General features: G+C 40.2%; 3 protein-coding genes across 3 annotated transcripts; 1 reads left to right on the top strand and 2 right to left on the bottom strand.

Moving 5' to 3' along the window:
- Positions 1–500: 500 nt before the first annotated feature.
- LOC107044564 (sensory neuron membrane protein 2) lies at positions 501–4,603 on the top strand. Its single transcript, XM_015266491.1, has 9 exons — positions 501–617; positions 690–847; positions 1,523–1,664; positions 1,931–2,188; positions 2,813–3,027; positions 3,179–3,375; positions 3,944–4,062; positions 4,141–4,266; positions 4,322–4,603. The coding sequence occupies exons 1-9, from the start codon at positions 501–503 to the stop codon at positions 4,484–4,486; spliced, it is 1,497 nt and encodes a 498-aa protein (XP_015121977.1). The 3' UTR covers positions 4,487–4,603.
- A 169-nt stretch (positions 4,604–4,772) lies between these two features.
- Positions 4,773–14,079, bottom strand: LOC107044602 (nitric oxide synthase, salivary gland). The gene is made up of 18 exons (XM_015266542.1): positions 13,815–14,079; positions 13,501–13,637; positions 13,155–13,409; positions 12,911–13,052; positions 12,684–12,835; positions 12,006–12,180; positions 11,786–11,887; positions 11,364–11,656; positions 10,057–10,374; positions 9,522–9,970; positions 9,359–9,437; positions 8,464–8,827; positions 8,146–8,356; positions 7,932–8,019; positions 6,471–6,595; positions 6,255–6,400; positions 5,988–6,179; positions 4,773–5,324 (listed from the first exon to the last, which is right to left on the bottom strand). The coding sequence occupies exons 1-18, from the start codon at positions 13,917–13,919 to the stop codon at positions 5,208–5,210; spliced, it is 3,450 nt and encodes a 1,149-aa protein (XP_015122028.1). The 5' UTR covers positions 13,920–14,079; the 3' UTR covers positions 4,773–5,207.
- Positions 14,080–14,938: 859 nt separating this feature from the next.
- LOC107044600 (glycerol kinase 3) lies at positions 14,939–19,075 on the bottom strand. Its single transcript, XM_015266541.1, has 4 exons — positions 18,390–19,075; positions 17,189–17,447; positions 16,364–16,587; positions 14,939–16,166 (listed from the first exon to the last, which is right to left on the bottom strand). The coding sequence occupies exons 1-4, from the start codon at positions 18,459–18,461 to the stop codon at positions 15,177–15,179; spliced, it is 1,545 nt and encodes a 514-aa protein (XP_015122027.1). The 5' UTR covers positions 18,462–19,075; the 3' UTR covers positions 14,939–15,176.
- Positions 19,076–19,701: the final 626 nt, after the last annotated feature.

The following is a 19,701-nucleotide window of genomic DNA, read 5'->3' as shown; positions in this document are numbered from 1 at the left end:
GTGGAGCGTGTGAATAGATACTGCCTTTATTATTTCCCTGAGATGCAAAAGATCCCCTAAGGGAAAACCAAAATATAACATAATTATTACAAATGAATTTCATGAATTATTTACATTATTATAACTTTGTTTTCGTATAATTTTTCCGTCATAGATCAGTTACAGGGTACAGACATGTAAATTTTTGGTCTAGGCATAATTTTGGTGGACAATCCCTGAATTTTGACTAAATTTAAAAGTCTTTTAAATTCAAAGGGCAATTGACTAAAAATTATTTGATAGGATAATATATCGGCCGATAAAAAGAAATGACTAAAAGTAAATCATGGCTAATCTTCCACTCTCTACAAATATCACGATTACAATCATTCAGGTATTCTCAGATTATGTATCTTATCATTATTTCTCCCGTGGATAATGATTTCTCTCAAAATCGTAGCTCCCGACCTAAATCATTCATCGATTTTTCTCCAAAATTCCGTAGCACGAATAACATCAGTATGAAGTTACAAATTTGTTTCGGACTTTTTCTGGGGCTAGGAATTGCCGCGTGTGTTCTTGCGCTAATATCAAAATATATCGTGTTACCCAAGACTGTTAATGATGAAATAGGCGAGGTGAGTAATTTTTTTTTAATGCAGACATTTATGTAGAAAAAATATTATATCGGTGGCCTAATTAATCCGCAGGCTGTTGCGCTGGTGAATGGCACAGGTGCGTACGATAGGTGGAAAACAATACCACTACCAATTATTTATAAGGCATATTTTTTCAATGTCACAAATCCTGATGATGTCATGCAGGGGGAAAAACCTATTCTGCAAGAGGTTGGACCTTACGTCTATAAGTAAGTGTACAGCAAAATTATAGCTTAAAATAGTATATTTCATCACTTGTGAGTAAAGTGAAATTTTACGCACGCTCCGCGAACAATATTACAATATTAAACAACAATATTTAATATTAATATTATTACTATAATACTAATATATCCTATTATTATATTATAATTAGTATTATTATTATATTGTAAAGATCAACTCAATTGATTAGATTTCAAGGAAAAAGGGGCGACTTGTTATTTCAATTCTATCATCAAAACAGAGACAGAAGAACAAATCTCTCTCACACCCAGAACAACAACCCTTGGTAACCATTCGAACTTCATCCTTCTCATTCTCATTTAAAGGGCGAGGAAGTGGATAATTCAATTAACTCTATCACAACAATATTAATATTTAATATTTGTCGAAGAATATTTTTTGGCGGTGATTTCGATCACTTTTTGTTTAGCAGGAAACGAAAAGGCACTTTTCCCACGGGTGTCGAACCCTATCTTTCATCGCGATGTGTGGAAAGTGGAATTTTGCGCAAATTTCACTGTATGCACAAGTCATAAAATAGTAGAATAAGTACGCCGTGTGGAAAACAACCGTTTTACACCCACTAAACTGTTTCGAAAAGTGCGCTTCTCAGGCAGGTATCACGAAACTATTGATCAATTATTGAATACATTCTGCAGACAATACAGATCTAAATTCAACATAACGGAGGATGGAGACACGCTATCGTACAATGAGCACCAACTTTTTGAATTCGATGAGAATTCTTCGTATCCCCTCACCGATTCGGATGCAATTCGTATCGTCAACCTGCCTCTGATGGTAATTCCGTTAAAAATAGTATATTTCGTTACGAGTGCGGAAAAGTGTTGTTTGGCTCGTGGGAGGTTTATAGCACGAGCCGAAGGCGAGTGATATAATCCCACGAGCTAAAAACACTTTTCCCACGAGTATCGAAGAATATTTTTCATCACAATGTGTGGAAAAGGGACGTTTTAGGCACGCTTCGCGTGTAAAGTTACTTTTTCGCACAGCGTGATGAAAAAATATTTTCCTTGTATTCTGATGGTAAATTCCTCGTATTGTAGGCGATGATTGCCACAACGGAACGGGAAGTCCCACCCCTCCTTCAAGTTCTCGATCGAATGATCCCGAAAATTTTTAACAACCCGAAGGATTTGTTTCTCACAACGACACCCAGGAATTTTCTATTCGACGGAGTCATTTTGACCTGTGATACCAATGATATTGCTCTTAGAATAGTGTGTGGGGTGATCGAAAAGCTTGCGCCGCGGACGATTGTCAGACGTGATAAAGGGAACTTCAAATTTTCGCTTTTGAGTTATGTAAGTCTTATTTATTTATTTATTTATTTGTTTACTCATCTAAAATTTATCAATTGATCAGGGAACGGTAGTGAATTTCGTTCTTAAGAGTCAAATGGGAGAGACAGGCGGATGGGTCAAGTGGGTCAAACGGGAGAGACGAGCGAAATGATTACTCCACTCATCTCTCCCATTAGACCCTTCTGATTACTCTATTCGTCTCTCCCGTTTAGCACTTACGAAAATTGGTCGACACCTGTCTCTCCCATTTGACCCTCCAGTCTGTTTGATCCTAAACAACATTTGACCCTTCATCATGTCTTTACGGAATTACAGTATTGAGGGTCAAGCGGGAGAGACGAATGATGAGATCGGAAGAATCAACCTTTTTTAAGGGTTCAATGGGAGAGACAAACGGATGGGTCAAGTGGGTCAAACGTGATGGACTATCGAATTGATCACTCCACATGTCTCTCCCATTAGATCTTTAAGAAAGTTTAATCCTTCTGATTACTTTGCTCATCTCTCCCATTTGACCCTTAAGAAAAATTGACCCTCTACCTGTCCTCCTGCTGCTGTTCCATTTTGCCCCACGCTCCTCTGTTTAATTATGACATGATGATAAGGGCTGATTGTCCCCCCTAGAAAAATGATACGGATGAAGGGACATTCGTCGTGAACAGTGGAAAAACCGACCCCAAAATGGTGGGTCAATTATCCTCATGGAATGGCTACAGCATGACGAATGTGTGGCTGGCTAACAGTTCCTGTAACGCAATATATGGATCGGACGCTACTATTTACGCTCCATTCCAAACTACTGAGTCTATCGTAAACACATTCTCGGTCGATTTATGCCGGTAATACATGACCATTCTGTTGTCATGTTCAAAGTTCAGAAAATATTAAATTTTCTTATCTAGTTGGCCATCTTCCTTCATTCATTGTTAAACTCCAAATGACTCATAATACATTGTAAAGTGCAGAAATATCTTATCTTATCACTCACAGGCCAGTATCCTTGGAGTATTTAGAAGCCATTGAATACTCCGGAATCGATGGATTGCGATTTATAGCGAGGAAATCGACTTTTTCGTCGCCGCAGAAGGAGCCTCTGAATGAGTGCTACTGCCTAAACAAGACTAGTGGAATATTGGGGAATGATAAGTGCCTGCTGGACGGGGCTTTAGAGCTCTTAACATGCCACGGTAACTCCTACGAATATACATTAATAATAAAAAAATTAACATTTTGACGTGGATACGTTTATGGTTTCTTTTTGGGGGTCATTCGGTAAAAAATGCTTATGCAGCCGCGCCATCTATCGGCGATGCTGACTGTCGATCAGTCGGTAAGATACCGACAGGTTGTTAGTCATATAAATTTCCAGTGCAGAAATGTCTAGATTCGAAATTCCCAATAAGAGGCGGATCGGCGCGCTCCGCCGTCAGTCGTAAATTGGCAATCGAAGAGTTAACATCGTATAAAGTAAAGAGTGTAAATATCTGGTGCAGTGGTAAGGTCAATCTAGATTTTGATGTAGACACGTCTATGGTTTCAATATGGGGGGTCATTTGGGAAACGGTCCTTATGTGCAGCGCCATCTATCGCAAGTCTAGAAAATTCTAGACATTTCGGGGTAATTCGAGAAGTTTCTGGAAATTTCGAAAAAATTCAAGGAGTTTCTAGAAAATTCGAGGGAATGCAAGGAGTTTTCAGGAAATTCGAGAAAGAAGGATCGAAGATACAGCCGCCTGCAATTTTTTTGTTCTCCAGGAGCGCCCATTGTCTTCACCCATCCCCATTTCTACTTGACCCACGAGGTATATCAGAGAGGTGTTCAGGGGCTCAACCCCATTCCTTCGAAGCATCAAAATTACATTGACTTACAGCCCGTAAGTTCTTGGGAGATGCATTTACCCAGTTGATGCCATCAATTTAATTGGTTAATTGTTTTACTTCAATTTTCATAGAATACCGGAGCTCCTTTGAGAGGAAGTAAACGCGGCCAATTCAATATCTTCTTGCGTCAAGTTGACAAGGTGTCCCTGACTTCGGGTCTGAATACAACTCTCATGCCCATTCTATGGTTCGATGAGGCAAGTTGACGTTTAATAATCACACTGGTGAATATTTCTAATGATTTTTTTACAGGGAGTGGAACTCAGTGATGAATTTGTTGATCAATTAAAAACCCAGTTGTTGGATAATCTGCGGTTGCTTGATATAGTCAGCTGGGCAGTTTTCGCCTTCGGTGGCGCCATCTGCATTGTTAGTCTCATCGCGTTGTTTTGTTGTTGGGGAGCGAAGAAGAAGTAGATAGCGAGATTCGTCGATATTTTTTCACTTTTAAATAATTGAATAGACCAGCCGTGCCATGTGACGATATATTCCACGAGAAAATAATATTAGAGGATTATGTTGGATTATTTATATCAATCGGTGCTGCTCGTCCAGTGATTAATACTGAATATAATGTTTTTTGTATATATTGACGTTGAATTAATAAAAAATACTCTGTCACAACTATTTGTCATGACTTTTGTACAGAATAAATGGATTCCCTGACGAAGAGAATGAAAATGATTCTGTTCACGTATTTTGCTGCTCATGATGTTTTTATTCTCATCAATTACAATTTTCCAAGATTACCTGACGCCCCTAATCCACTTAGTAGATCTCAAATACACTTCAATCCTCATAAAAAAAGGAAATCAACTCCTGGAATAAATTATCACATTCACTCTACAAATTCCCCCCTTGCACTCCATTATTTTAGATTCTGTCCCCTCTAATTTATCCACTGACTACAGAAAAATTTGTGCGATTGATATGGAAAGTTGTTGAATATATTACAGACTCGGGTTAATAGTGAGTCGTCATCAAAAATAGAGCATGCAGTTCCAGAAGATTGACAGTCACAAATACAAGAAGAGTCGAGTTATCCTTTGATTAAATTTTCATTACATTTTGATCGTGTTAGTTTATATATTCAGTAAATCGATTGATCCAAGGGCTTTTGATATGTTTCGTCGGTGATTCAGCTTGATGTTGGCTCAGTGGCTAAACGTATTCTCGCTGTCTCGCGGGATCTGTTGTGAACCTCGGCGGTTCGGAATGTTATCCCGAATATGTCCTCGTGGTATCTGTTTTGATCCTGAAGAGAAGAAAATCAAATTTCGTTGACCCATTGTTACGTCTAAGAAAATGGGTCAAAAAACCCTTAAAAATGTGTGGGGTTATGGGTCAAATAGTTCTGAGGGTCAAACGATTCTTAAAACTGGTCAGAGTTGACGTTCCAATAGTTTCGAGGGTCAAACAAGCTTTAAGAGCTTTCGGAGTTGAGGGTCAAACGACCCTTAATAACCTTGGGAGTTGAGGGCTCAATTAGTTTTGAGGGCCAAACGGCCCTTAAAAATTTAGAATTGACATTCGGATAGTTTTGAAGGTCAAAAGACCCTTAAAACCGATCATAGTTGACACTCCAATAGTTTTGTGGGTCAAACAAGCTGTAAGGGCTTTTAGAATTGGGGGTCAAATGGTCTTGCGGGTCAATAAACTCTCAAGAATATTTAGAATTGAGGATTAAATAGTTTAGAGGCCCAAACAACCCTTCAAAACGTTTGAAGTTGGGCGTCAAATGGTCATGAGGGTCAAATATCCTTCAGAAACAATTGGAGTTGAGGGCCAAACAACCGTTAAGAACGATTTTAAATTGTCTTCAGGGTCGAACGGATTACAGTAGAATGATCATAACGCCCCAAGAAGCATCTTATCCAAAACATCTGCAGAGATCATGATTATGAATATTAATAGTTACCCTTAGAGACAGCATGTAAGCCTCAACTTCTTTATCACTCATTTGTCCATGCGTTTGGATAATCAGTTTCAAGGTTTGATACACATCTTCGGCCATCGTGCAATCACCGCATACGTAGAAGTGTCCTTGTTCATACACAAGCATATTGAAGATTTGCGAGGCCTCCGCTTGTATAATGTCTTGCACGTAAGTCTGAAAATGAAAGAGAGGATGAACAAACCGTGATTTTCATCCTCCAAAAATCATCCTTTGGCATTTGTTCTGTACCTTCTTAACTCCAGCCTCACGAGACAATGCCAAAAATACTCTATCCAAGACTCCGGTCTCCATCATCTCTCTCTTCTCCTGCCGGTAGAGATCGAGAGTTCGCTGACGGCAACCGAAGAACAGCCAGATCTTCCCGAATTCTTGACCTAAAATTTCAATTTAATTCTTTGTGGTGATGCGGACAAATGATTTCCCGATGATAACCGAGATAATTACGTTTGTTTAGTAACTTCTGAGCATTCCGGTGGTGCCAGAATCCCCGGAAGGGCGCGATTCCTGTACCAGGACCCACGAGGATCATCGGGGGCTCGGGGTTCGGTGGCATGTAGAAATTGGGAGCACTGGAATCAACAATCATCAGTGAATTATGGAATCGTTCAGCTATTCATTCGATCAATTCAATCAACTGTGAATTCTATGGCAGCTCCGCTTGTTCGATTACAAATTTAGACACCGGTGGCTATGGCCGCATCATAGCGAGTGGAGTACGGGATGATGGAGCCGTTGAAGTTTTCCTTCAATTAAACTAATCAACTGTGAATTTTGGGGCAATTCTATTGATCATTCATTTACGCATTTAGGAATTAGTCAGTCGAAGCTCATTTACATAATGACGTACGAATATCGTATATAAATGAGAAAAATGATGCGAAATATTACAGTCCTTCTTCTTCGATTACAAATTTTCAATTCAAGATGTCAAAGTTTATTTTCATGTTGTGTGCAGTCTTTTCGGTGCTCTTGGTTGTTGTGAACGTCGATGGAGGGATAGCTCCCGACAGTAAGTGCATCTATTGCCTCTTTCGAAACAATAATAGGGACGCATTGTATTCGGCAAAACCGAAATTTATTATTTTTTGTGTCAGAAAAATGTTAACATTGGGCCAATGTTGGCTGCCAACGTCGGGGCAATACTGAATTACAATGAATCACTGAATTCAATTAAAAATACACCGTCGTCGAAACTTCATTCGAAAGCAAATTGCAAATTTACTAGCAAAAATATGTTGGCTATGTTGTGACAAAAGTAATTTCCCACTTGTTTTATTCATTTTCAGAATCTTTCTCAGATTATTTTAATATCGACCCAATGGCCTGTCCGCGAACAGCAAAGATTCTGTGTTCCGCCCATAATTATCCCCCGTTCAATGGAGTAAGTCACGCAGAATAACTATTCTTCTAAGGTATATATCTCACAAAATAATTTTAATTCCATTGGAATTGTTTAGGCGCTCATAGAGTGCAGTAAACCAATTTTATGTGGCGACCAAAAATTATTTGGAATGGAAATGGCTCCCATTGGAATCGAATGTGAATGGAGCCCAGAGAACCCAAAAATTCCCACGAAGGTAATCTTGTTTACTTCAGTTTCATTCATAAAGCCTGACAACAAACTTGATTACATTTATCTCGCCAACAGGTGTGCAGCGGTGACGGCAAGTGTACAAAATTTTATTGGGATCAAGGTGACTGTTGAAGGACATTTAACAATGCCTACAATATTATTTAAATTAATAAGTTAGATCTGTTATAGAAAAATTTTAAACAATTTTTTTTCATGTATTTGGATGAGTGAATGTGAATAAAAAAATTACATGCAATAAAAACTCCTCACAAATTCTCCTCCCCCTCAAAACACTCCGACAAAATTTCAATTATAATTAAAAATGTTTCTACCTGCGCACGAATACGTAGAGTGGCTCTCCGTCCGTTATCTCGTTCAAGTAATTGGAGCAGACACCGTAATGCACGGGTCCACTTCCCCCTTAATTAAAAATTTCGTTCACATGAATGACAATTGCTACTATCGGTTAAACTTCCGAGTGGAAATTTAAAAAAAATGGGAGTTTGTGAGAAACTTGGGATTATGTTGAATGTTGGTGGCACTTACCCTGTGATTTGTACTGGACGATAGCAACAGTCAGATGAATCTGTCCCTGATGCACCAGCGGAGATGAGGAAATACTGTAGAATCGGGGCTGAAGAGGCGTCAAGTGGAGGACGAATAGTGGAGCATAGGGTTTCACTGACGGAAATTCCACGAGTACCTCCAATAAATTAGGGTATTTCCAGTGCTTCCAGTCTTCATAGGCCGCTGAGTCCTACGAAAAATTCCAAGTCAATGGAAATCTCCATAAACTCTTCATATTTCCACAAGATGCGATTGCAATTGCAGAATATATCCTGCAAACCAAATTTTTCCACTCACAGTTGCAAGAAGATTCAACTGCGCCTTCTCCTTCTGATTAGTAGCTATCGACGAGAAGTATCTCAGTAAATTCGGCGTTGGGGGTGTCGTGATGTCCAGGAAGCGAGTAAGCAACATTCTGAGTGAATTCGGAGAGAATCTCTCGTGTGGAACCCATGTCTTGATGATTCCGTTCGGGGTGTGGGACTGCTTCTGGGTTTGAAGCTCCATCGGAGTGTCGAAGTCCATGGTGGCCTCGATACGCGCGAGAATGCCCTCGACCAGTTCAGTTTTGTTACAAGCGAAGACGCCTAGGTGATCACCAGGTTTGTACGGAATTTCCATGCTGGCGAGGTCGTCGAGCTCGAGGAGAAGAGTCGTTCCCCTTCAAAGGCAGACGACAACTAGTCATTTTTTCACTCCCTTTCCCGTATAACTTATTAGGCTTTTTATGGTGCCATCCCACCCCCCACCCCTTTACGACTGTACGAGCCGATTTTCCCCTCAACCCCATCGGCTCCACAAAAAAAGTTATAACAAAAATTTTGCTATCTCACTTGGATTTCGAGATATTGATTGAAAACTGGTCAATAGTCAAAATTGACGTATCTCCTTTTACTCCTTGGCTACTGAATTAATCTCAGAGAGAATAACAATGGGAGAGAGAGCCCGCAAACCCGGGGATCTCCTTACTACGTGACCAGTATCCGAGATTCGAATGCCATTTCGTATAACTTATGACAGGTTCGGCTGTACTGAGGCCGACTCAGAGGGTTAAAGATTCCCCAAAATTTACATGTCAAGCTCATCATCACACACCTCTACATTAAAATCTCTACTCTAATTTAAATAGAAGACAGTTATCACTTATCTTGAATTGTCATTCTTAAATTTTCATTATCATCTGAAGACTTACCCAACTATCCCCCCACTCAGATCAGTCTTCCTCAGCATATTGCAGGTCGTGACATTCCGATTATGGCATTTGCTAAGAGCTACAATAACAAATTGCCAAAACATGACGATTTTTCAATCAATTCAACAACAAAATGTCTTCTTGCGGAAAATAAAAAGCTTACATTTGGCAATCGGTTGAGGATCGGCATCAACGAACCTCACAGTGGACCGCGAAAGCGCTTCGGACCCGAGCGACAGCGCCACCTCGAGAAGCGTCTCATCATCATCGAGGCAGAAGGTCTCGCACGCAACGGCAAAAGTATCGGCCGCCCATTTTCTGAAGGCTTGCTCTTGTCCGCACATTTCATCCCCCTGGGACAATTTCAGCAGGCGTTCGCCCCCGAGCTCACCCAGGAGATTGTCCACATAACGGCCGAAGGCGCAGAAGTTGGGATAGGCCGAGGAGCCGAGAGCAAAGACAGCGAATCTGACATTGCTCAACGGCCCGAATGTGTCTTCGTTCTGAGATTCTGTTGTCGAACCTCGGAGTGAATCTAATCTGTCCAATTTTTTCACACTTCCGACTTCAGTTTGACTGTTTGCTTTGATAAATGATTTTGACGTGGCCAGACTAGAGAAAAAAAATAGACGAGTGCAATTTTTTTTCAGTAATTTCAACTTTTCAACATTTCAGGGAATTTTTCATCAATTGTCTACCTGATTTTAGCTTCACTATTGATATAAGTCTCATTCATCTTCATGGCATAGAGATTCTGAGCGAAGGCCTCGCCATTTTCCGGCGGATCGCCATTACCAAACGTCGAAGTAATGACGAGCAAGAGTGCCTCGTGCTCGATATTACTGATGTCATACTCCGCCATGCTGAGAACTTGAGAATGAAAGGCATGACCAAGAAGTTCCCCAAGTTTCTCGGCATACATCTGGGAGGTGCCTGTCTCAGTCGCAAACAAAACGGTCGCCTTTATGCGACGAGATAGCGCACGGCCAAACAATTTCGATGTGAATTTCACAGCACTAGAAGGAAAATGAAAACTTTTACTTCAAGGACTTGTTCGGAGGGAACTTTTCTCCAATTAAATTATGAGCGGAGAGTTTTCCGTTGAAGGAGTGTCCTAATGAGTTTTCCGTCGATTCCATGATATGACAAATTCTGAGAAATATTTTTGTGATAAAAAAATAATTTCAGCTGACGCAAAATTTTTTTAGGGGTCAGGAAGTTCATATGAGTCATAAGGGCTTCATCATGTGGGAATCATATCAGTAGCTAAGTGGTAAAACGGTTCAAGTCCTTATCTTCCAGTTTTTGAGAAATATTTCCGAATCTAAGGGAGATAGCGAAATTTTTGTAATTACATTGGTTGTAGTTCTCAATTCGCTCTACGAAAAAGGTTATAACAAAAATTTTGTTATCTCCCTTAGATTCCCAGATATTCATTGAAAACAGACCACTGGTAAAAATCGAGTTGAACCGGTTTACCACTTCGCTGATATGATCGTACTGTATCAGGTTGATGTGAAGATAATACAGTAATCTGCTGATAATTTCGGCATTAGGGCTGAAAATTTTTCGTACTGACACGTCCTGGAACTTCCCACTCTTTTGGGCCCCCTTGGAGGGCGTGACTTGAGAAGAGAGAAACCGCGAGACACACACAGAGAGAGAGAGAGAGAGAGAGAGAGAGAGAGAGAGAGAGAGAAGGGAATCTGTTCCACCTTTCCTCTAGTGGGACTGCGCACTTCTGCCGCGCAGAGGAGCACGCGCACTTACCCCTACCCTTTAACGGCCTCAGTGGTGGGGGAAAGCAACTTCCCTCACTTCTTTCGTCCAATTACTTTTCGTCTAACGTCAGTTCGTCCAATCACTTTTTCGTCCATTTTTTATCGTTTAAAAAAGTTGAAATGTTCAAGAATACTTTCAGAGAAAAGTGTGTCAATTTTTATCAATTGCGATATCGTACGAATGATAGAGAGACTCTACTGTAAGGAAATCTTACGAAGATTACCGAGCAATCTGTTTGAAATGAAACTTCCTCCTCGGTTTTTTCGACGTCGACTTCTTGTCCCTCCCTTTTTTCCACACATGAGTCTTCCACGCCGGGTCCTGAGCGTCATACGAAGGCTTCAGGTGGTAAAGTGCCATTTCCTGATGGAAAACAGGAGTTGCCGACCCCGAAAGCGGAGGGACTATCCACAACCAATCCGCCGGGCATCCCTTCCGCAGTCTCATCTCATTCTCGTAATGCTTCATGAAGGATTCCGATGCTGTGTGATGATCCACTATTGTTACGTTCTTAATCTGGGATGAGTAAAGCAGTCTTTATTGGATTACACACATTTCTTCCCCTTCCCCCCAGGGCGAAATGTTTCTTTTCCCGAGAGTAGTCATTACTGATATCAGTATCACCCGCACGTGACGATAAATTACCTGAAAGCTGTACAAAACAGCAACATTCGCTTCTATCATGGCTTTATCTTTCCACAGAGTGATTGGCGTTCGTGTGTCCAGACCCATGTTAATGGCTATTGTCTGAGGATATTACAAAAACATCGAGATAAACGAATGACGCATGTCTTCTTGTATTTCAAGTCGAGCAATTTTCCGAAGATATCGTAATTTTGCTCTTCAAATTTTTGTTGGCAATTACCTCGAGAAGATTGTAACGATTGACGTCACAGAGATCGCGCGCCCCAATTTCGGTGCTCATGTACCATCCGTTGAAGGGAGTAGCTGTGAATTCCAGACCTCCGCAGTCGAAGACCATCGAAGAGACTGCCGGTACGGCGAACCACTTCAATTGCATTTCTTCGAACCACTCGTATCTGAATCCGAAAAATATTTTTCTCTTTTTTTTTCTATTTCTCAAATACAGAAATTTTTCAATTTCATAATTTTTTCTCGGAAAAACCTATCGAATTCGATTTTTTTATGTAACTTATTCTTTTCATATATTTTCTATAGAATTTGCTCAACTCAAATTTTCCAAGTTTTTTTCATTCTATTTTTCTCTTCTCATCAAGAAAATCAAACGAAAAAACTTGGAAAATTTGAGCCGAGGAAATTTTATAGAAAATATCTCAATAGAATAAGTTATATAGAAAAATTAAATTCTATTGACTTTTTCTACTGAATATTTTCTCTTGAACATTTCAATAGAATTGTCTAACGAATTCGATAGGTTTTTCTATGAAATTTTTTCGTCCGTGCAAGAATGATGCAACTTGCGTTCGAATGATTTTTTCATCACCGCTACCCTTCTTGAGTTATTTCGGTCTGACTTTCAATTTGCGAAATCCTGTATACGACAATTATAAACAATACTTACGTGGGATGTTTTAAAGGAACTTCGAGAACAAGTTCCGCAGGAATATCAAAATAATCGGGATCATGGCCATTCGCCGAAAGAACTAGCGGCAAAACATCGAATCTAGTCCGAATGCCCGAGCGCGGGCCTCTCCATCCGAGTTTGAGGCATAACTAAAAATATCGCGAAAAATGTTATCCTGCAAACTGATGAAAGACAAAAATTGGTCTGACATGAAAATATCTCACATCAGTGAATTCTGCATTGGCGGGATCACCAAGAACACTGCCATCTTTATTTTTATACCCAGCGTAACCGATCAACTGTGAATTCCAGACTCGGTAATCGTGCTTGCCATCAGTTCGTTGTGGGAAAATCGTGATGGCAGACCTTGAGAAAAACAGAAAGTAAACAAGAAAACGGTGATTTCCGTTCAACAAATGATTTCTGATTTTTTCCGCCATCAATTAATGATAATTGTATGCGATTCACCTTATATTGCCCTTGTTAGTTCCGTACTTGATGTGATTGCATATAGCTTCGAACATTCCGCTCGTTGTCGTCACGTATCGGCAATCGAAAACCTGCAGTTTTGACCACTGAATTCGACCGATGCATCGGGCTGCATTTCTCCAGGCTAATTTCGCACCGAAAACTAATTCCGTTTCGCTCAGTTGATAGGTGCCGGTTGTTAGGACCTCTTTTTGGACGCTCTCCCATCGCAAGTGATGGGCATCACTATTCAATCTGAATTGAATAATGACAATTAGTTGACTCAAAAAATTTTCTTTTTTTTTTTCCTTTCAACTTGATTTTTGCCTGAACATTTTTCAATCACCTTCGAATGGATGTAAAATATTGGTCGAGAAAGTCCTTCGCGTGGACAAGAATTTCCTCTTTTTTTCGAGGCTCAGTCCCGTGGAAGGGAAGTGTCATGATACTTCCAAGACATACTTGTCCAGAGCAGAGAGTTTTCTGCAATTAAAAAATCCCTTGTCACCCATCATTCTCTCGAAAGGAAGAAAATTATAACTATTTAATTCACTCCTTGAGAGCCCAAGGGGGCGGAGCACTGGATAGTGTCATTACCCCTCCGCAAACGTAAAGAAATCCTCGGTAGATGTCAAAAATCAATGATAATTACGGAATTACCTCAGTTCCCCTGGGATGAAGGGAGTCAAACGCTTCAGTCTTGTAGATTAAATTTCTCAATTTAGTCGGCTTTTTCTGGCAACCAGTGGTCTCCTGGTCCTTCATGGTTGCTGGAAACCACGACCCTTTCACTCAAAACAAAAACTCGGTGATGAGGGAGTGAAAAAAAATCGGTGCTACACCGGCTCTGGCTCGAGAGCGACTGCGGGTCTTTGGCACTGCGTATTGGAGCTCAACGCAGTGGATTCGTTATCCCACATGCGCTCACAGCAGCATCTCACCATTGATTTCATCCCATCGGAGGCACCCGATTACGTACAACTCTCACGTTTTTTTTGGACAAATGGAGCAATAAGAGGATAATGAGATGGACAGTTGATGAAAAAATTATGAAGTCGTCGTATTCTCTTTTTTTTTTCGTTTTGAATAAATTATTCACATGTTCGGGATGGGGAAGTCGCCCCCAAAAGTGAAATGTCAGTGCAATTTGTTTTCGCTATCTCACACGGAGAATTGGAATTTTTTTTATATTACAATTTTTTTCGAGTTTACAACTCCGTAATTTCACTGGAATATTTTCTGTCGATACAGGTCAAACAAGCTTTTTTATTATCCTTCCAACGGGAAAAATAATATTTGCTCATTCCCCAATATCTCCCCCTTTTGACGAGCTTCCTATAATAAACAAGGAAGCACTTCGATACTTCTGCACGACCCCAATGTTCTATCGATTACATTCACTCATTTTCCGTAAAAAAGAGGATTGATGTCCAATATGAGGGCTGCACGAATGATAGAAAACGTTTTTCTATCAAATCGAATTTTGGTTGTTGCCGTGACGAACGCAATAATAATTTCATACTGGGGTCATTCTGAGTAGCTACACTAATTGTAGCGGGGAGTGGATAAGCTGAGGGTGTCAGTTCACATCTCTCAATTTATCTTGATAATGATCATCATCTAAGCAAAATGATGAGTACTTCGTCCCCAGAGGGATTGGTAATCTGAAGGTTGTGGATTCAAATCCCTCAATGAGTCTCAATGCTGAATGCCCATCATCGAGCCAAAAAGGTAAAAACTCCATCTCCACTCAAACAAAACACATGATCAATAATGATCCAACGTAATAAAAAATCTCATTAATTTAATTCAAAAAAATTTTGCACAATCAAGTACTTACATTAAAACAGTTGAGCAATAAATGAAAGACTTCGTCCCTGAAAAAATCTCAAATTCGCATGTATCGCCTACACAACTTACTATCAAAAGCTCAAGTAATATCAACAACTTTGAAGTACGTCTGCATAAGTACCCAATAAAGTACAACAATATCAACCCCCTTTAATCAACAATCCCTCGAGTTTAATCTAGACTCGAAGAAAGGTCCCACTTCATGGACCGCTCGACCGCCATCTTCCACTTGGAATACCGCAGGTCCCTCTCGTCCTCTCCAATAGCCGAACTGAACTTGGTCATCTGCGAAGGCTCGACCTCTGAAATATCAAGCAAGCCCGCACCGATGCCCGCCAATATGGCAGCACCCAAAGCCGTCGACTCCACCATGTGCGGCCGGAAAACATTGATCCCAGTCAAGTCAGCTTGGAGCTGCATCAGGAGATCATTAACAGTCATTCCTCCGTCAACGAGTAGAGCCGACAATTTTGTCCCAGAGTCCTTGGCCATGGCCTCCAGAATGTCCCGCGTCTGGAAGCAGACAGCCTCCAAAGCCGCCCGGATTATGTGATACTGCTGCGTGTCCTCAGTTATACCACAGATAACACCTCTCGCGTCCTGCTGCCAGTGGGGGGCGTACAGCCCCGAAAAAGCCGGCACGAAGTAAACGTCACCAGAATTCTTCACGCGTTCCGCCAACACCTGCGTCTCGGCGATGTTGCTGACTAGCTGCATGTTGTCCCGCAGCCAGGATAAGGCAGCCCCAGCAACTGCAACAGAACCTTCGAGGGCATAAACTGCCGGTGATTTACCGAATTTATAGGCAACTGTTGTTATTAGCCCTTGGGTCGAGTCGACTTTTACAGTTCCGGTGTTGTAGAGGAGGAAGCAACCTGTGCCGTAGGTGGCCTTTGCCTGGCCTGGCTTCAGGCAGAGTTGACCGAGGAGAGCTCCTTGCTGATCACCAACACATCCGGATATGGGGATTCCTGACAGACAGCTGGGGCTCGCGATCTTCCCGTAGACTTCCGCACTCGATCTTATCTCCGGGAGCATGTGGACAGGAATGCTGAAGAATTTTAGGAGGAGTGAGTCCCATTTTAGGGTCTCGATGTTCATCAGTAATGTGCGGGAGGCGTTGGAGACGTCTGTTATGTGGAGCTTTCCGTTCGTCAGGTTCTGGAAGGAATTAGAATTATTGGTCACAAATTTTTCATGTTTTTTTCGGTAGATTTTGTTTTCTGTTGCATTGCAGAATTCGAGGGGAAAAAACGGAAAATTGATGCTCAAGCATTCTTGTAGGAAAAATCTCAAGAGAAAAATTGAAACAGAAATTCGAAATCTATTGACTTTTTCTATTGAATTTTTTTTCTCACCCATATGAGCCACGTGTCAATAGTCCCGAAAGCACAATTCTCAGCGTCGACTGCCTGCTTCACCTTGGGAACATTATCGATGAGCCATCTGATTTTGAGAGCACTGAAGTAAGGAGACAGTGGGAGGCCACAGAGGGGCTTCAGGTAGTTCTTGTTTCTGGTCTTGTTTGGTATCTGATCCATGACGTCTTCGAGAGTCGTCGTGGTTCTCATGTCGAGCCAAACTTTTCAAAAAATTTAATAATTCTTAGATTTGTATACATTTACATATTGTACCGGAATCGAATGTTCAATTCAGTAGCGAAGCGGTAAACCGGGTTAAGTCGTTTTTTACTATTGGCTAGTTTTTGACGAATATCTCGGAATCTAAAAGAGATAGAAAGATTTTTGTAATGACCTTTTTTGTAGAGCTAATAGAGCGTTATAAAAAAAGTCATGATCAAAATTTTGCTATCTCTCTTAGATTCCGAGATATTCAGCAAAAACTGGCTAATAGTCAAAATCGACTTAACTCGGTTTACCGCTTCACTACTGAATTTATCAATGCTCTTCCGTCTTGACGTCTTGATTTATCATTGCTCTTCATCTGACGGTGTATCTTTATTAATTCGATTTTAACGCAAATATACGTTTCATTTATTCCATTAAAATAAATATCCTGTCCTCATGATTGTGATTCTAAATTCATTTAATTTATCGTCTATTCGTTACGATATTCAGAGAGGATAAAAATTAGATCATTTCCAACCACTCCCATTATGCAACTAATTCCCGTGAAAAACGAGGAAATTAGGGAGACTGCTTCGTACTACCTTCTTATTGTACCTATAGCATTGTGCAAGGGCTCCCCAGTCTTCTTATCCCACACAACAGTCGTTTCCCTCTGATTCGTAATGCCCACAGCCTTGATATCAGAACTGTTAATCCCCAGATCCTTCAGTTTCTCCATCACCTTCGTGATGCATTCTATTACTGCACCGAGAATCTCCTTCGGATCCTGCTCCACCCATCCTTCTTGAGGGAATTTTTGCTTTATCTCGGTCTGGTGGGACGTCACTACTCTTCTTTTTGCAACGTCAAAGATCTGGAAAAAAAAGTGCAAAAAAAATTTTTGTAAAAAAATTGTTTTTTCAAGTTTAAAATTTTAAAATTAAAGTAATTATAATAATTAACGATTTCAGGCTTGCGTGTATTATCTTTCGTCAAAAATTATAATTGTATAATCAAAAAAACGTTGAAAAAAATGAACATTTTTAGAGGGCGTTTTTGAATAATATTGGGAAATAAAGCCAATAGGGAGGAACTTGCAAATTAATACCCAGGAAATAATTGTTACGAATGCCATCTAAGTCCCCAGCAAGACCGGTAAATATCCGGAAATTTGCCGGTAAATTGTTAACTGGGTAATTTATAGTATTTAAGGGCTTCAGTTTTTTTACGTTCTTTTTAATTGTGCAATCATAATTTTTAGAGACACCTACGTGATGTACAATCCAGTACAAATTGTGATATATTTTAAATTATGAAGATCGAAAAACAATCGAGATAACGTTCGAAGGATATTCCGTCCGGGCCTTAATTTAGACTTTACAATTTTTCAAATTAGTAATTGAGTTTAAAAATTGAGTTAATAATAAGTAATAATTAGTACCGACGGCGGTGGTTGTGTGGCTACAGCGCGGGGTTGGCACGCGGACGACTCGGGTTCGATTCCCAGAAGGGGGGGAGGGGTTCCCGCAAGTGAGGTTTCTCCTTGGTCCTCTGCGAATGCGTTACAGGGGTTTGGAGGGGAGGAAGGAAACAAATCGTAAAAACCCGAGGGTATGCGAAAGTTCAAAATTTTTTTTTTTATAAATTTTTATAAATTAAAATTTTTTAATTTCAAAATTGAAACGAATGTTCTTATAGATTTTTTTTAAATTCAGTTTTTCACTGCAAGGAAATTCCATATTTCCACGAGGAAAATTCTTTGGATGACGTCATATTCGTGATTTTATAATAATTTAAAAAAATGGTGGGTGCTTACCAAAAATCGAGCACTGCTGGTACCTTCATCAATGGCGCCAACGTAGAACGGCTTCTTCTGATTGTCAGGCATATTTTTTTCATTTATTTGTTTACCCGATTTATGTTCGATATGGCCTGCTCCTACGGCCCTAATTTCTCACACGCTGACCCGATGATTAACCTTCCTATCAGAAATTACGTAAGTCCACTTTCTCAAATGTCAAGAGTCGATTTTCGGAGAGTCCGAGTGGAAGATCTAACCTCAAAATAGTATTTTTCGGCTCAAGTCTGAAAGTTGCTCGGAATTTTTAAAAATAGTCAAAAATAGCCAGTAACAATAGTTTACTACTGTTGCAAGAGCATCATTGTTGTGTTCGAAAATCAATTTTTCCCCTGGAATTTTTCTAGGATCTAGGGGAATTTCCCAGAATTCCTTCCGATAGAAGTTCAATTTTTTAGGAATCAGTCGTCAGCTTCATTTCGTTTTCACAATATCTAGGAATTCAGGGGAGATAATGGAAAAAAGTGTGAGAACCTTTTGTGTATGGAGAAATGAGCTATCTTTATTCAATTCCCAAATATTTCGGAGAAACTAATCGCGAAGTGAAGTTCACTTATTTTTATTTTCCACTTCATCCTGGATTTCCCAGATTTTTGGCAAGGGAAAACAATAACGATTTTTCCTTGAAATTTCCTAGATATCCCTAGCCCTTAAGGTAATTTCCCATCAGCATTCTTTTCGCGGAAAATTCAATATCTAACGCGGAAAATTATAAACTTCATCTCGTTAATGTGAAATACCTCCAAACCCAGAGGAGACAAAAAAAATTATCAGAACATTTTTTTCAGAAAAAAATGAGAGCTACAAAAAAGGTCTAATAAAATTTTTATTGACGCCCCCTATTTCCCAACTTCACCCCGATAATAAAAAACAATGACCCCGAATTTTCTCTTGTAATCCCCTAGATACCCTATCCCACAAACTAATTTCCCAGCATACCTTTCGCTGAAAATACAATATCTAGCACGGAAAATCATAAGCTTCACCTCAATGCAAAATACCTCCGAGCCCAGAGGAGATACAAAAAAAATGCTCAGAACATTTTCTGCAGAAAAAAACCAGGTCTACAAAAAAGGTCCAAATAAAATTTCTCTCATCTCTACTCAATTCCGAGAGATTCACCAAAATCGATTGTAAATTCAACTCCATTCCTCCCATTTTTCCCACTTCACTCTCACTCCCCCTCCCCCACACCTAAAAAAAAACAAAAAAATCCCCATAATTCCCTAGACCCCCCTAGCCGCAGTCCCACGCGTCAGAATTCCCTATT

This window comes from Diachasma alloeum, unplaced genomic scaffold (genome assembly GCF_001412515.2).
Source record: "Diachasma alloeum isolate Michigan unplaced genomic scaffold, Dall2.0 Dall_scaffold_00760, whole genome shotgun sequence".
Taxonomy (NCBI): domain Eukaryota; kingdom Metazoa; phylum Arthropoda; class Insecta; order Hymenoptera; family Braconidae; genus Diachasma; species Diachasma alloeum.
This window is presented reverse-complemented; position numbering and strand designations above follow the sequence as displayed.

Coding starts and splice junctions, on each gene's coding strand:
- LOC107044564 (XM_015266491.1), top strand. CDS start 501: ATGAAGTTACAAATTTGTTTCGGACTTTTTCTGGGGCTAGGAATTGCC. Junction 618..689: donor TTAATGATGAAATAGGCGAG/GTGAGTAATTTT, acceptor ATTAATCCGCAG/GCTGTTGCGCTGGTGAATGG. Junction 3,376..3,943: donor AGAGCTCTTAACATGCCACG/GTAACTCCTACG, acceptor TTTGTTCTCCAG/GAGCGCCCATTGTCTTCACC.
- LOC107044602 (XM_015266542.1), bottom strand. CDS start 13,919: ATGAAGGACCAGGAGACCACTGGTTGCCAGAAAAAGCCGACTAAATTG. Junction 13,638..13,814: donor TTCATCCCAGGGGAACTGAG/GTAATTCCGTAA, acceptor TTTTAATTGCAG/AAAACTCTCTGCTCTGGACA. Junction 6,401..6,470: donor TCAGAAGTTACTAAACAAAC/GTAATTATCTCG, acceptor TTGAAATTTTAG/GTCAAGAATTCGGGAAGATC.
- LOC107044600 (XM_015266541.1), bottom strand. CDS start 18,461: ATGCCTGACAATCAGAAGAAGCCGTTCTACGTTGGCGCCATTGATGAA. Junction 17,448..18,389: donor CCAGCAGTGCTCGATTTTTG/GTAAGCACCCAC, acceptor TTTTTTTTCCAG/ATCTTTGACGTTGCAAAAAG. Junction 16,167..16,363: donor TTGACACGTGGCTCATATGG/GTGAGAAAAAAA, acceptor AATTCCTTCCAG/AACCTGACGAACGGAAAGCT.